Here is a 16053-nt window from a genome sequence, read left to right as displayed (position 1 = left end):
CGCTGGCCGAGCCGTCGGGGCTGGCGGCGCCTTCCCGGGGAGGGTCTTAAATCTGGCGGCGCCGGGCAGGCAGAAGGGGCGGCGCTTTCTAATTAGAAAAATCTGATTTCAAATCCCAGCTCCGGCGGTTCCCCCACCGAGCGTTCTCCCCAAGTGTCCCCGCCCAGTTCCTAGCTCCTCACAGAGATGAAGAGGGCGCAGCTCCAGTCCCAAACGCTGTGTTCCCTCTAACTGCAGCCAAGAGCCTACAGTGGTTCTCAACCTTCCTAATGCCGCGACCCTTTCATACAGTTCCTCATGTTGTGGTGACCCCCAACCATAAAATTATTTTCGTTGCTACTTCATCACTGTAATTTTGCTACTGTTATGAATCGTAATGTAAATATCTGATATGCAGGATATATTTTCGGGGGTCGCGACCCACAGGTTGAGAACCGCTGCTCCAAAGGTAGCATGTTTCACTCGCAGCCAAACTAGCAGACCTATTAGAGTCGTTCCAGCCACACATGTTGGCCTGGTACCTGTACTACAGGAGGGCAGCAGAGGCCTGTGCCTGGGCCACCTACACAGTCACCGCTGATTGTCACCCCCATTTAATGAGTGAGGAGACGGGGGCTCAGGGAGGACAAGCAGCTTGCTGGCCCACGGCCCTGCTAGGGAACCTTCTCTATCCCCCTAAAGCAGTGATGGCGAACCTATGACACACGTGTCAGAGGTGACACGCGAACTCATTTTTTTGGTTGATTTTTCTTTGTTAAATGGCATTTAAATATATAAAATAAATATCAAAAATATAAGTCTTTGTTTTACTATGGTTGCAAAGATCAAAAATTTCTATATGTGACACGGCACCAGAGTTATGTTAGGGTTTTACAAAATGCTGACACACCGAGGTCAAACAGTTCGTCATCACTGCCCTAAAGGGTAGAAAACACATTCAAACCTGGGTCCATGGATGCCAAACCCTGCACACCTTCTGAGAACAGTAGTAACAACGGCAAATGCTTGTTGGTCGCTTGTTACTGCCGCTCTCCCTGCCAAATGCTGTACATCTCATTCATTTAATCATTCAACCAATATGTATTGACCACTGTTTTATTTATACATGAGGAAACCAACCGAGGCTCAGAAGGTCACACGACTTGCCCACGGGGTCACACGGCCCATCAGGGGTGGGACTGAGATTCAAACCCAGGGCTGCCTGCTCTGGCTGTCTCACACGGAAGAGCAAGAAGTAGGACTGAGGGGAGAGGAGCCAACTCGGCCATTCAGTGAAGAGGGAAGATCCCCCTGCAGCAGCGATGGAAGACAGGCTCGTAGAATCAAAGCCAGGATGGCAGCGTCTTCATACAGTAGCCTCAACTTATGCCCCAAAGTACTACACCGCTTTTAGAAAAACTGTCATCTCAAATTACTTTAAAATAACTCAATATTAGAATAATACAGGCTCACCATGAATATTTTGGGAAGTCGAGAATAAAGAGAGGGACGTTCATTCACCTAGAATCCCACTAACAGAAGCAGGCACTGGTGACACTGGGAATGCCTCCTTTTACTCTTTGCTGTGCAGAGGTTGTGCGTGGTCATGCGTGCTTGCTCTTCATTGCCGAGATTGTACTGACTCTAGTCTTTGACCTCACTTTTCTCACTTGGATGAAAATCTTTAATGCTCTTCAATGAGTGATCGAGAAAACAGCTCCCGCCTTGGAGCCCAGACTCTGGGGCAGGTACTGTGTGAAGGGCTTCCCACCATGTTGTGCCTTCTTCTCTCCTCAAAAGGATGTCTGCCCCACCATTGAGGAAATGGGGAGTTGGAGGTCACCAGGTCACCCAGCTGTGCAGCCTGGAGCCATGAGTGGAGTCTGTGCTGACACCAGAGCCCAGGCTCTGACCCCCTGGGCTGGAAGGGTTCCCCTCGGGGGGTCACGCATGCTTGGCCATGCCTGGTGGGCTGTGCAGGGCTGTAGTGAAGGTCCACCTGCAGTTGGCTGCAGGCATCCTACCTGGAGCTCAGGCCAGGTTCCTGGCAGGGAGGGAAGCCTGTCGCTGTGGCACAGACAGAGCCTCCAACCCTCCCTGCCAAGTAGGGTTGCCAGGTAAATACAGGGTACCAGTTAGATTTGACTCTCAGACACGCAACCAATAATACTTTAGAGTCTAGAAAATCATTCATTGCTTATCCGAAGTTCAAATTTACCTGGGCATGCTGTGTTTTTGTTTGCTACATCTGGCGACCCCACGGCCAGGAATCATGGAACTTTGCTTGGCTTGACAAGCGATGGTCTGCCCAGGTTCCTTTGTACAAACACACTCACCCCCACTCGCATCCCTCTCCCCATCCCTAGATCCACTGTCCATCTCTTGTCTGGCTACAAGTGAATTAAAATGCAATGGGAGTGGGGCATCCCAGGTCCTTCTGCAGCTGAGACCAGATTAACTGCCTAATTGCAGCCGGGTGGACAGCCAGCTTTCTGAAACAGGGCTCCGTTCTTCCCCACTCCCTTGCACTTTCCTGTTTTCACGCTTGAAATCCCTCCACCGGGCAAATTCTTCCTAGTTCGAACTTGTTGTAAAGGCAACTCTCATTACTTTTATAATCTCTCGTGGATCCCATGACAAGTGTTTCTGCCAAAAAGCTCCTGCCCTCCCCCATTCCTTTCAGCCCAGCATGTAGGGGGGAGGGGAGGTTGAATTCTAGGGTTGTTGTGTGGGTGGCTCTCAAAACCTTCATTGAGGCTTGAAAAGTGGCCTTGGAGATAGAATGAATACAGGGCTGGGGAGGAAGTTTGGAGTTGCCATGGGAACTTCTTGTCTGATGTTTGTGGGCCCAGATAACTGCTCCTGCGCCTGTTGGCTTGGAGAAAAGGGTCAGAAATGAAAGGAAAGGGGGTTTTGGAGTTTTTAATGAAAGCTGTAGCCACCGCCCACCGTAGATGCAGGAAGATTGCCAGCTCCCACTCACCACTGCCTCTCCTGGTCTTCACTGCCCTCCCATTTGCACCTCTTGTTCTCCAGAAAACAAACTTCAGAGGGGCAGGAAGGACATGTGGGAGGGATGTGCTCAGCACTGGGATCCCCTTCAGGCCTCCATGGATTGAATCTGACCCCCAGAATGGGGAGGCCTCAGGGAAAGCCACACCGACCGAGGCAGGAGGCAGCACCTGGGGCTGAGTTCGGCCGGTGCCTGGAGTGACCGGCTGAAAGGTTCATTTTCCCAGAAGGCCCTACTTTCCGACATGGCTGAACCAGATGTGAACCATAACTACAGTTAGTTGGAAAAGGTTGCTCTTTTTCATGTTCCTTCTCTTTATTGCTTTTTTCTGACAGCAAAAGAAATCTCTGCTTACTTGTCTTTTTTAAGCCACAAACACTACAAAAACAGTGACAAACGAGAAGAGCTTGTCATTTTATGCCATGGAATCGTAGTTCTCAAAGTCCCAAATATAAATCCAGACTCCTAGGCTCCTCCCTCATAGGTTCTAATACAGCAATGGCCCAGAATTCCACTTCACCCCTCCTTCTAAGTGACATCGGGCAATGATGTTCGAGATACATTGATCCAGAACTGACCTCCGTTAGTAGGTTAGTTAGAATATCTGCACCCAGGTTGGTTCTCCATGTATATGCAGTTGACCCTTGAGCAAGACAGGTTTGAACAGCACAGGTCCCCTATAGGAAAATTTTTCCAATAAAGACTGTAAATGTATTTTCTCTTCGCTATGATTTTCTTACTAGCACCTTCTTGTCTCTAACCTACTTTATTAGAGTAATAAATCTCTAACCTATTTATTTATCCTCACAGCCCACAGTTCCTTTCAAGGTGTAAGAACACATTATATATATCCCTAATATGCAAATAGACTGAACAGCAGAACAACCGAAAAACCGATCACTATGACGTGCGCTGACCACCAGGGGTGTGCATGGAACATGGCGGGCGTCGGCTGCGGCGGGTTGGTGGGCCAGGTGAGCCCGGGCACCTGACCAAGGTGGGCCACCAGTCGCTGTCATTGGAGTGAGCCTCTGGTGGTTACTGAAAATTCTTTGCTCCCACACACCACGGTCCCACCCGGCACTTGCACCTGCTGCCGGCACCTGGTGCCAGTCCCTATCGCTCAGTGCCATCATCGGGTGTGAGAAGCGACTGCTGGCCCCAATTGCCCCTGAGGACTTCTCCACTTCCCCGTGCTCCTGAGGGGCAATCGGGGCAGCAGCCGCCACTTGCACCCGCTGACAGCACTGGTCCGGCTCGCACCCACTGCTGGCACCATCCCAATGGCTCTGCACTGTCAGCGTTGTGAGCTGCTCCCACGCTGTCAGTGCGTGGGAGCAGCAGCAGCAGGAGCAGGACTGATGGCAGACAGGGAACCGGGGGCCACAGCGGGAGGGGCCGGGCAGGGTGCAGAGGATGGACCGAGACCCACCCCTGTGCCCACCACAGCCTAAGCCCACAGTTCCTTTCAAGGTGCATGAATTCGTGCACTGGGTCCCTAGTATAATACATATAACACAAAAATATGTGTTAATCGACTGTTTATGTTATCAGCAGTAGGCTATTAGTTTGGGGGGAATCAAAAGTTGTACGTGGACTTTTAACTGCACAAGGGGTCAGTGCCCTTGACCCCTTGTTGTTCAAGGGTCAACTTTGATCTAGAACTGACCTCCTGTACTAACTTTGACTTTGGGGAAAGAGGAGGGGGGAGTTGTAATACATGCGGTTTTGCAGTTTGATTTTTCACCAAACATGAAGTGGACCCCTTTTCAGCTCAATAAATGCGCATGCTGTGGACTGCATCCTGCTAGGGGGTGTAGCCTGCTCTCCTCCCGATGGGGTGTGGCTGGGGAAACGGTCGGTCACCGATCGCACACAGAAGATGGTGCTGGGAGGAGCTCGGGGAAGTCAGTGCGGTTGCTGAGCAGTGTGGCCTGGGACAGGCGAGCTAAGGAGGATAGGGGAGGCCCTGCCCCAGGCTGGCAGTCCCGTGGGGAAGCCTGATGGGTTGTAACAGGTTGAACCGTGAGAGGAGCTTTAGTGGGGAAAGTGCACCCAACCTCAGGGGGTGGGGGGGTTCACGCCCAACTCTACTTGGCTCTGGTTGCTCTGGGGCTACTGTTGGAGTCTCCCAATAAAGGGACACGAAGTCGACCGCAGGGCGAGCTGGCATGGGAACCCTCAGCGTCTCCTCTGGACGGAGCTGGATTCGGGGCTGTCTTCTCCAGGTGGGAGCGGAAGCTGTCGGCGGTCCCCCTGCCCCAGGACCCCTTGTGTTGCTCCAGCTGTCAGTGGGCCCTGGGATTGGCTCAGACAGATCACTGTGGGCCCCGGAAAGGCCCAAATAAATAGCCATTTGTAGGACCGGGGGCAGAGGAGTGGTCTGACAAGGACTTAGCTGTTGTCCCCTGGTCAAAATTTAGTGAAATGAAGCCACATCAGAGTGGGAGGCTGGGGTGGCTGCCACTCAAAGTACCTCAAGGGAAGCAGAATTTAGGAAGAAGAAACAAAAAGGGACCTTCGTTGTTTCCAGAAAATTACTTTCTACCGGAGAGCCTGTGACCCTTAAATGGCCCCGAAAGGCCCAGCGTGGCCCAGGCTCCCGGGACATGCCTGACCTGGCCCCTGCCCCCTGTCTAGCCCCGTCTCCCACCTCCTCCTCCTCACACCTCCATCACCCCAAGCTCATTCCCACCCAGGGGCCTTTCCACTCGCTCGTCTTACTCCCTGCAATGCTCTCCCAGGTGGACAGACTTCACGCTGTGACTCCTTCTCTCCGTTCAGCCTCCCTAAAACATCACCCTCTCCGTCCACACTTCCCCAGCCCCAGCCCCTCCCTCCCACCTCTCCCAGAATGACGCAGCGTTTTCTCGGCTCCTTATCTTTTGTCTCACCCCCACCCCCTGGAATGTAGGGTCCCTGAGCACAGAGCTACCATCTGTGTCATGCACACAGGGAGCAGTGCCGGGAACATAGTAGGGACTCAACAAATGTGGTTTAAATGAATGATAGAGGTCAGAGAGGACAGACTCTTCTGAGAAAGTAAAGGTGGGAAGAGGGCCAAGTTGAACTGGTAGATGCCAGCTTCCTTGCGAGGGGATGGCCTCTGGCATCGACACCCATTCCTTATTTTTGCATCCACACGTTTGTTTGCTCACTGAGCCAGGACGGTGGCATGCACTTCCTGCCGGGCCCACGGCTGCATGCTGGGGCACTCCCACAGTCACATGGAGTCCAGTTCTCTCTGCAGGAAAAGTCCCATTTGCTGAGTATCGACTAAATGCTTTCACTGATGTCCCCTCATCCGTGTTTTCTCTCATCCACCCTGTGATTCTCCACAAACACAGAGACCAAGGCTCAGTGCCTGCCAAGGGGCTGGTGCCCAGGCCAGGGCTGACCCGGGATGAGGGTGCGGGGGGCAGGGACAGGGGGGCTGAGCTTCCACTCCCCCACACTCCCCTGGGCGATGTCCTGTCGGTGCTTATCTGTGAAGTTCAGACGAAGTTCAGGGTACCGAGTAAATAAAGCGCAGAGAGTTTGGGAGCCACCCGTGGGAGGCCAAGAACTGACCCAGGGCGGTTCCCCCTCCCTTCACCCCCGGGAGCCCCGGGCACCAGCAGGAAGCCGGCTTCCCTTGCACCAGGCGGTGCTGGCTGCACTCTTGCCGACCCTCCCATTAGAAACGGAAATGCCTCCTCACTCAGAACAAAGCTTGGCATGTTTCTTACTCTGCAACAATCTGACAAAATAGGTATTTATTTGTGTCTCTCAAACGTGTGGCCTGGACACGGTGTTCCGCGTTGTGGAAGTGGCTGTGCACCAAGTGAAATACTCGTTACTATAGTAACAGTTCCTTTTTATTGATACCAGAATAAACAGGAATGCAAAGCTGCCTCACTCGCTGGCACATTTCAGCCGCCTGGCCTGTGATCCCGGGGGTTTAAGAACCGCCCTGTGGAGGAGGCGGCCCTGCAGCTAGTCTGGGACTTCTAGGTGGAGCGAGGAGGCCAGCAACACCGTCCGAGTTCCCGCAGGACGTGGGCAGAGAAGTAAGACCATTTCTCTTCTGTTTCACCTGCTGGGAACTGGGTGCTGGGCTGGGAGGAGGTACGGGGTCAAGAGAGCAGCCCCAGAGCACTGGGGTGGGCTGCGGGGAGTGGAGCTATTTAAGCTCAGGGACCCAGGCTCTGCCCCATCTGTGAAATGATGGGGAGGTGCCTCTGGGCTTGGGGAAAAGATAGGAGACAGAGTGGAGGGAGCACGCGGATACAGCCCTCCGTTCTCGCTGATCTGTCTTCCTCAGATGGATCTGAGTTTATACAGGGTCTGACTCGCCCACATCCATTAGCAGCAGCGTGGCGGTTTCTCTGCATCGCTGATGGACAGGAGGCCGCAGGGTGGCACCTGAGAGAACACAGGTCTGGCATCCGACAGCTCGGCTCAGATTCTGGCGCCTTCACTTGCTGGCTGTGTGATCTGGGGAAATCACAAGGCCCCTCAGAGCCTCAGTTCGTTCGTCTGTAAAAAGGGATGACGATAGTACCTACCTCCTCAGTCTGTTGTAGGAGCTTCATGAAGTGCGGCTGTGGGGTGCCGAGCACGGTATGTGGCTCACTGCAACGTTGACGTGCCACCCTCCTGCCTCTCAGGTGCACTTGGCTTTTGCGTTTGGCGGTTCGAGGCCAGAAGTCTGGGATTGGCCAGAAGCCAGGCGTTGTGGGATTGGCTGTGTCACTTTTCGGCCGTGAGGCAGAAAACCTGTGTCTCCCGGTGGCTTGGACCCCGAATGCCACTTAGCTCTGCTGGTGGGAAGTACCAGCCAGGACCTTTCCCCTGAGGTCTCTGCCAGGTGGAGGGGTGGCACCGTGCCCCTGGTGGGCCAGCAGGAACCCTGGCCTGCTCTGTTCCTTGGTCAGCCGCACAGCCTCTCCCCCGGCCTTGCTAAGGGCCTTGCAGGCCAGCCCTGGGCCTGGGAGGGCCGAGGGGCCCTGAGCAGAGTGTTCAGGAAGTTCGTCTTTGAGTCCTTTTCTCATGGGGTGGGGAGGCTGCAGCCAGGTCGGGGCTGCAGGGAGATCTGGAGGTGGCTCCCAGATACACAGTTCTGTGGTTACCGGCCAGTGCGATACCAACGGGCACTTTCCCCACAGGGAGGGGGAAAGCGAGGCGCGTTAGGAAACCCGGGGCCACGCCGGGCACTTTTACTGAAGGCCTCTCTCTCCTCTGCCCGCGGTTCTCCTCTCTCTCCTCTGCCCCTCCACCTCGTGAAATGGTGAAGCACGAAGGTCTGAAGGTCCGGTGGGCGTATGCTGAGCCCAGCTGCTTGAATAGCAACAAGGAGCCAGGGCGAGGGAGGGAAGGCAGAGGAGTGCAGACTGACCCACACCCAGGGAGGGAAGGCCCCAGCTGGTCCCCTCCCAGACAAAGGCCGGCCGTGGGTAGACAGCCTGTGGAGTCTGTCTGCCCAGCCCAGAGTTGGTATTCTGTATGGCTTGGATGTCCTCCAGGTACCAGGCCTCCATTTTCTCATCTATAAAATGGACTCACACTGCCTCTTCTTTGGGGTTTCTTGAGTATCGAGAGAGAAGAGAGATATAAACCTCCTTTGTGGACTGAAAGGTAGTGCGCCTGGAGGAGTGGAGTGATTAGAAAGAGCACTCGAGTTGGAGTCTGCAGGTCCCAGTCTTGCCATTTAGTCTGTGTATGTTGGGACAAGTAGCTTGAGCTCTCTGAGCCTCGGTTTTCTCATCTACAGAATGGGAACGATAAAACAGTAGCACTGGCTGCCCCCTGGGGCGGTTGTGAGGTCCAGATGGAAGGGAGTGAGCTTTCTTCAAATGCTGATGCTCTCCACAGGGGTCAGGGAGCCACAGTGTGCCTTGCGAGCACCACTGTGCCAGGCATTGGGCCAACCACATCACCCACATTGTACCAGTTTACTCTCCACACAGCCCCGTGAGTAGGTATTGCTGTTATCCCCACTGTACAGGGGCTCAGAGAGGTTAAGCTATTCGCCTAAAGTCACACAGCTAGGAAGGGATGTGGCCACGATTCAAATCCAGTCTGTCCCCTCCAAAACATCTGCCTTTGCCATGTTGCTTTTCTGGTCCCGGTGCCATTTGTTACCATTGATGTCATCAAAGACGGAGCCAGAACCTCCAGCAGGGGAAGGCAGGTATAAGAAAGGGACGGTAAAGCCTAGACGGCCAAGGTCCTGCAGCTGTTTTCAGGATGAACTGCATGCGACCTGGGTCTCCATGGGTGCCACTTTCCTCCGTTGCTCCCCTGTGGGGGAGGCGAGGGAACTGCTGCCCCGCCTGCCCCACCTGCCCCAGCAGCCTGGTGAGCTCACTGCAGAGGTTAGTGATCCCAGCTGAGCCGTGTCTGGACTGGGGCTGGCATCCTGCAGAGCTGTGGGGGAAGAGCTGTGGGACCTCTCCGGTCATTGGCAGAACCAGGGAAGAACCAAGGCCAATCTCCCAACCTCTCCCCTGATCTATTATCACCCCACCCAAAATGTGAGGTTTGTCCCACAGTCTGCATATTAGGGGATTTGCCCATCTTGTACGCATGCGAAACACTGCGTGTAGCTGTCGCCTCCTGGCTGCCTCTACCCCCTGCCCCGCACATCAGCTCATCCAGTCTTCACAGCATCTCGATTTCACAGAGGAGGAGGGTTCCATCCAGGTCCCAGAGCTGCTAAGAGCTGTGGCTTCAACCAGGGGCGTCCACGACAGCGAGGCCAACAACTCGACTGAAGCCACTCAGGCCCCAGCGAAGCAGCTTGATTTGTAACCCTGGTTTACAAAGTTGCCTGGCAATTGGCATTACCTGGGGAACTACTTTAACATTCCAAAGCCAGGCTGCCTCCCGGGCTCATTCAGCCAGAATCCCTGGGTGGACTCAGGCATCGGTATTTTCCAAACATCCCCTGGTGATGCCCGTGTGCGGCCAGAGTTGAAATCCCTGGTGTCACCAGTGCAGTTTTTAAGGAAGATGAGAAAGCTCAATCCAAGACTAGGAACGGGATTGATGAGCGGCCACTGCTAACGGCTATCAGGTGGCCACACTGTGCAGTTCCGGGGGCGTGAAGCCGTGCCCTGCCTCGCTGTGTGTGGCTGCCCTGTAGCCAGCACGTAAGCACCTTGCAAGTATCACCTCATTCACTTTGCAACAACCTCATGAAGACGACTGATCAAGAGCCGCTTCCGTAGCTACTCAACTCTGCTGTTCCCCTGGAAAGCAGCCATAGGCAGTAAGTGATGAGAGGGCAGCCAGACCCAACCCAGGTTCTACTGGCTCCAACGTCCGTACACCTAAGCTTCATTCTGTCTTCCTTTACAACCAGCGAAGGGTATTCACTAGCCCCTTAACTCTCTCCTAGACTGCCTCTTCCTCCCCTCCAGCTCTCCCCTGGGACACCCACCTTCCCTCTTTTCAGAGATGAGCTGATGCTCAGCTCAGCTCACCTCACCTCTTGGTCACTTCCCAGAGTCTCGGACCTCTCAGGACACCCAGCAGCCTGAGAGACTGGCCAGAGCAGCCCTCGGAATGGCCCCACCGCTGCCCAGGAGGCCCGCTGGCCCCCGGGGGGCCCAGGTGTTTTGAGTCACCAGCACATCATTGAGCGGCCCCTTTGTTCCAGCATCTTTGTAATCTTTTCCACGCGGAGGCCCAGCAGCCCTCTAAGCCCTGCCTCTGCCCCACACGTGTTGTCTGCGGGAATTCAGCGCCCTAACTGGGGAAGGCAGCGATTTCGCAGCCTGCAGCTCTGGGCTGGAGCACCAGCCTCATCCTTCAGGATCCCTGTCCCAGCCACCACACCACCCAGGCCCCTGAGAAACACCAACCCTGCAGCTCACCGCGATTTCATTAAAAAAAGAAAAAAGTCTGGAGCAGATCTTTGAGCCAGAGCTGCTCACTGATTGGACCTGGGGTGCAGGACTAGCTGCCTAGTTTGCAGGGCTCAGTGCGGAATGAAAACACAGGGAACCCTCTTCTCCACAGACGCTGAGGGCTGGGCCCCACCTGCTCCGGGGGGGCCCCTATGGGTGAAGGCTCTCAGCCTGGCCAATCAGACGTTTTCCTCTGGAATTTAATGGGAGAGACAGACCGCCCACGGGCAGTGAAAGAAAATGAAGTCGGATAAAAATATTCTTCAAACCTGCTGAGTTTTCCCACACACAGCAGCGAGAATGGCCTTTCTTAAAGCCAATCAGATGCGATCTTTCCCAGACTTGAACCCACCCGTCCACCCGCCACTCTCCCCATCGCTCGCTCACGCCACCCCGGGGACACTGTGCCTTTTTGTTCCCTGAACAGACCTAGCTTGTTCTAGGTACGTGAGTCACACGTGCTGTTCCCTCTGCCCCTCGCAGCCCCCGTCAGGTCTTAAATGTCACCTGCTCAGAGAGGCCCGGCCCCTGCACCTGGCTGAAGGTGGGTGCAGCCGTTGGTCGCAGCCCCTCTGGCTCCACCAGCAGGCTCCTGGCGAGTCCGAATCGTTTCTTGTTATTGGCCGTGTACTCGTTTACTGTCTGCCTCCCTAGTAGATGTCCGCCTGTGAGAGCAGGAACCCCGCTTGCTTAGTTCACCTCGGTGTGTCCCGTGTCTACCACAGAACCTGGAAAATTATAGGAACCCAAACAGATTGCAGAATGGATGTTTATTCTTGTGCACTTTCTCAGTGGTCGTTCCTGTTATGTGGGAGCTCTTGCTTTTGTGTAGTTACTTTGTGTCTGACCACATTATTGAACTCTCTCATTAGCCCCAAATGCTTTTCTGTTCATACATTTGAGAATTCTGGGTAGATAGTGATAGCTTATGTAAATAGTAATTCTGCTTTCTCCTAAAGTTATGCAACTATTTCTGTGTCCTGCCTTATTGCTGTGGCTACATACCATTCGTTGTTTTGAAGATGGTGTGACTGATTGAAATTCTGAAGCACTGGAAGGTTTGAGGCTCAAAGGGGCTAAGGGAGCTGCAGAGTGAAGTGTGGTGATAGCGGCCTGCTTGGGATATATAGCTGAGAATTACTCAGATAAGCAATTGATGGGACTTGGTAACGGAAATAGGCATCATGGGGGAGGGGGGTGACTTCCAAAACTCCAATCTGAATCAGGGTATTCTAGGGCATTGACTCCCAGACAACTTAATCCCATTGGCTAAGGAAATATTCACATTTCTAAACAGGGGGGAGGCGGGGGACCAGGATTGCTATAGCCAACTGTTTATTTTGCCAAGTGTAATAATAATTTTAAAAAACTGTAACAAAAAAGAGAAGAAAGGAAGTTAATTAGAATTCTTGTTTTAGAAACAATTCTGAGAATGTGAATTCAAGAAAAAAAATTAGTAAGTGTGTCTCTATCTATGCTCTGACACTTAATCTGACTTCATCCAATAATAATTAACACTTTGCCCAGCTTACACAGCACTTTCACCAATGTGGTCTCTCCTCATCCTCCCAGAAGCACCCTGCAGTGGGCAGTGATAGCAATGCCACACACGGTTCTGGTGTGACACCATTTGCAAAGCATCATCCTCCCTTTGGTGCCTCATTCCCTGGCATGGCACCTGGCAATTCACAGCCCATCAACCCCCTGCTGTGTCCAACCCCGCTGGGCGCTGACCCACTCCCAGGTTTCTGCACAGACCGCCAGCCCTGTCTGGATTTCTTGGAGAACTGTTCATCCATACAACCCGTCAGGCAGAGAACGGCTTTCTTCCTGCTCCAGTCAGTGGGGAATGGGAGTGTCTGTCCGAGGCCAACATGGTGGCCCTCAAGAGAGGGGACGGACCCTGGTGTGTGCAGTGGGGACACACCCCCTCAGTGGCCGCATGGAAACCCCATGCCTTAAGGCGCTGGCTCCCCAAGACCAACCTCTGTGAGCCTTGGTTTCCTCAAAGTTTCTATCTTCAATTTCCAACAAATATTAATTGTCGACTGTGTACCAGGCCAGACGCTGCTAGTGCCTGGCATGTAGCAGAGGCTCAACCTCAGAAAAGCCGGACTCATGAAGGGAGCAGAGCCAGTGCCCACATTTTCACTCTAATTACTCTTAGCATCTAATGGGCCAGGCTGTGTCACCCTCCTGATACTTTTCCTTAAGAAATCTCTCTCTCTCTCTCTCTCTCTCTCTCTCTCTCTCTCTCTCCACTTGTTTTTGAGCACTTTAAGGACACCCTCCCTCCGTAATCGGAGGCACAGCAGCCTCTGGATTCCACACTCTGTCTCTTTTCTGGAGAAAGAGGAAAGCCGGTCACTTCCACTGATGCGTTCGGAATGATGGACAGGGAGTTTGGACAATAAGGGGTGATATTTCCCATTCATTACAGCATTCATCCCATTGTCTTTAACAAGTACATGTTGCTCTTTTTACATAATTTTTTTCTTTTCTGGACTTATTGAAAAACAGAAACTCAAGTGTAATCCCTCTCATAGGAGGGAAAGTGTTTTTTTTTCAAAGTCAGGCTAAAACCATTTGCACATCGACCCATATTTTGTGGCCCAGTAGCTCTTGACCTCTAGACCCCACTTTACAAACAGCCTCTCCAGCCCTTACAGCAACCCTGTGCACAGGCTCCACTATTTGCAGCTCACAGCTGAGGAAACTGAGGCCCAGAAAGCCAGCTAGCCTGCCCAGAGCCACACAGTAGCAGGTGGCCAAGGCGACCGAGACCCTTGCCTTCGCTGTGCCCACGGGGGTGGGTGAGTGTGTGACCTGCTCTGACCAGCTCTCCCCTCCCCATCTCTACAGCCTCCATGTACTCAGAGATCCAGAGGGAACGGGCAGACATCGGTGGCCTGATGGCCCGGCCCGAGTACAGAGAGTGGAACCCAGAGCTCATCAAGCCCAAGAAGCTGCTGATCCCCGTGAAGGCCTCGCGGAGCCATCAGGAGCTGCACCGAGAGCTGCTCATGAACCACAGGAGGTGGGGACGGAGCCTGGCTGCCTCAGCCTGGCTAGCACCTGCTCAGGCTGCTGGGGCCTGAGGGGCTGCCCCTCGTGGAAGGCAGGCCTGGGGGTAATCCTGGGGCTCCTGGGAGCTTGAGGAGGGCTGAGGGTACCCCCATGGTGACCAACAGAGACTGCGAAGGTCCAAAAGCCCTGTCCTCCCATCCAGCTACCCGCTGTGTGCCTGACCTCCACATACTTGTCCTGAGTACCTGCGATGGGCCAGGCACTAAGCCAGACCCTGGGGGCTCACGAAGGAATGTTCCTGCCCTTACAGAGGGGATGGATGCATAGCCAGGTGGTAGGATGGGTGGTTCCATGGGGTATGTTTCCAGCAGATGGGTGAGCCTGGAAACTGGACAGAAAACACCATCCGTTCAGTGTGGTTGGAGCATAAAGTGTGAGGGAGGCCAGAGGAACCATGCAGTCCTGGGAAGGGGCTCAAGCAGGGGTGTCCGAACCCTGGAGGGGCCATGAATGGAGCAGGGGCTGGGGGTGCAGTGAGAGAGGCAGGCCTGGGGCAGGGCTAGAACTCGCAACTGAAGGAATGGGGAGAGGGGAGGGAAGCTGGGCCTCTGTCCCCGCCCAGGCCTGGAAAGCAGTCCAGGCTCACCAGGGCCGGAATGGAGGCGTCGGCGCCTCTGCAGCTCCCTCTCCTGGCCACTTCTAGCATTGGCGCGGGCTGGGATTCTCACCCTTGTTTGCAGCTGTGTGCGAGGGACCTTCCCGCGGATGAGTTTGTATCGGTGGTGGTTTGTATTGGTGGTGGTTTTCCTCGTAGTGTATCAGAAGTATTTCTCTGGTTGCCTTTTAGAGTCATCCCTGTTAATGCCAAAAACCACTACCAGGGTTTTTTTTAAAAAAAAAAAAAAAAACTAAAGACAAATCAAGAGAGATATTTGCAATATAAGTCACAGGCAAAAATTAATATATACAGACCTCTCATAAACCCGCGAGGAAAAAATTAGCAAAAAGGCAGGTACAGTTAGTTCACAAAGGAGGAAATGCAGATAGTTGGTAAACAAGTCAAAGGCTGTTGGATATGCTAATAATCAAAGAAACAAATGAAAACCGGGTGTTATTTCTCGCCTACCAGGTTCACAAATGCAAAAGGGTTGGGTGGTGATGGTGGGGAGAAGTAGATGCCCTGTGGACAGAGTATAAATTGGAGAATCTTTCCTAAGGGGCAGATGGAAATGCGTCCAAAATCTCTTAAAGGCACTGACCCAGCAGCTCCACCCTTAGGAACGTATCCCCAGAAACTACCCCGAAGTAACATAAACCTGGTCTCAGCAGTCAGACAGGCCCGGGTGCACATCCTCACTCCCCTCGTATCTGTGACTTGGACCCGCATCCGAACTCCCGGGAGCCTCACTCCCCTTCTCTGCATAAGGGACAGTGTGTATCCCACACGCCACACCCGGGGTTGCCGGGTTGCCGGGAGGACTGCAGGGGATAATGGTAGTGAGAGGCGGGGGTGGGGAGTTGGGGTCTCTGACGGCTCCCCGCCACCTCCCACCCCAGGGGCCTGGGTGTGGACAGCAAGCCCGAGCTGCAGCGCGTCCTGGAGCACCGCAGGCGGAACCAGATCATCAAGAAGAAGAAGGAGGAGCTGGAGGCCAAGCGGCTGCAGTGTCCCTTCGAGCAGGAGCTGCTGAGGCGGCAGCAGAGGCTGAACCAGGTGAGCGAGGCCACCAGCCCCGCCGCCCGGCCCCTCGCCCCCTAGGAATGCCCGCTGGCCAAGGGAGGGCTCTGCGTGTGGCCACAGCCGGCCAGTTGAGCAAAACGAGGGCTGGACCTTGAGTCCCCCACTGGCCTGAGTCCTCACTCTGCCACTCGCTTCGCTGGGTGACTCTGGGCCCGTGGCGTCCCCTCCCTGAGCCTCAGTTTCCTCATCGGCCCCATCTATTGCGTGTTGATTCTGATTTCGTCATCACAACTGCCCTTGAGCCAGGCAGCTCCCATTTGAGAGACGAGGCCCAATGAGATAAGCAATGTGAACAAAGCTTCACAGGAGGAACTTGGTCCCATGGTCTGTCCCCCCAGCTACCAGGCTGGTGGCAAAACTGGCCCCTGGTTCCGTTTCCCCAGAGAGGACCCTTGGTCCAA

The 16053-nt window shown here is 54.0% G+C and overlaps 1 protein-coding gene across 2 annotated transcripts in view; it reads left to right on the top strand.

The window, feature by feature from the left end:
- Positions 1–16053, top strand: part of FAM107A (family with sequence similarity 107 member A) — an 18481-nt gene that overhangs the window by 838 nt on the left and 1590 nt on the right. The window contains exons 1-3 of one of the 2 annotated variants that reach the window (XM_006779129.2): positions 6871–7041; positions 13747–13921; positions 15469–15625. In XM_006779129.2, the coding sequence (XP_006779192.1) occupies positions 13752–13921; positions 15469–15625 (327 nt within the window). In that variant the 5' untranslated portion in view covers positions 6871–7041; positions 13747–13751. Of the gene's footprint in view, positions 1–6870; positions 7042–13746; positions 13922–15468; positions 15626–16053 lie in introns of those variants that run through there. The other variant, XM_006779130.2, reaches the window with a different exon arrangement.

Source organism: Myotis davidii, unplaced genomic scaffold, assembly GCF_000327345.1.
Source record: "Myotis davidii unplaced genomic scaffold, ASM32734v1 scaffold189, whole genome shotgun sequence".
Classification (NCBI taxonomy): domain Eukaryota; kingdom Metazoa; phylum Chordata; class Mammalia; order Chiroptera; family Vespertilionidae; genus Myotis; species Myotis davidii.
This window is presented reverse-complemented; position numbering and strand designations above follow the sequence as displayed.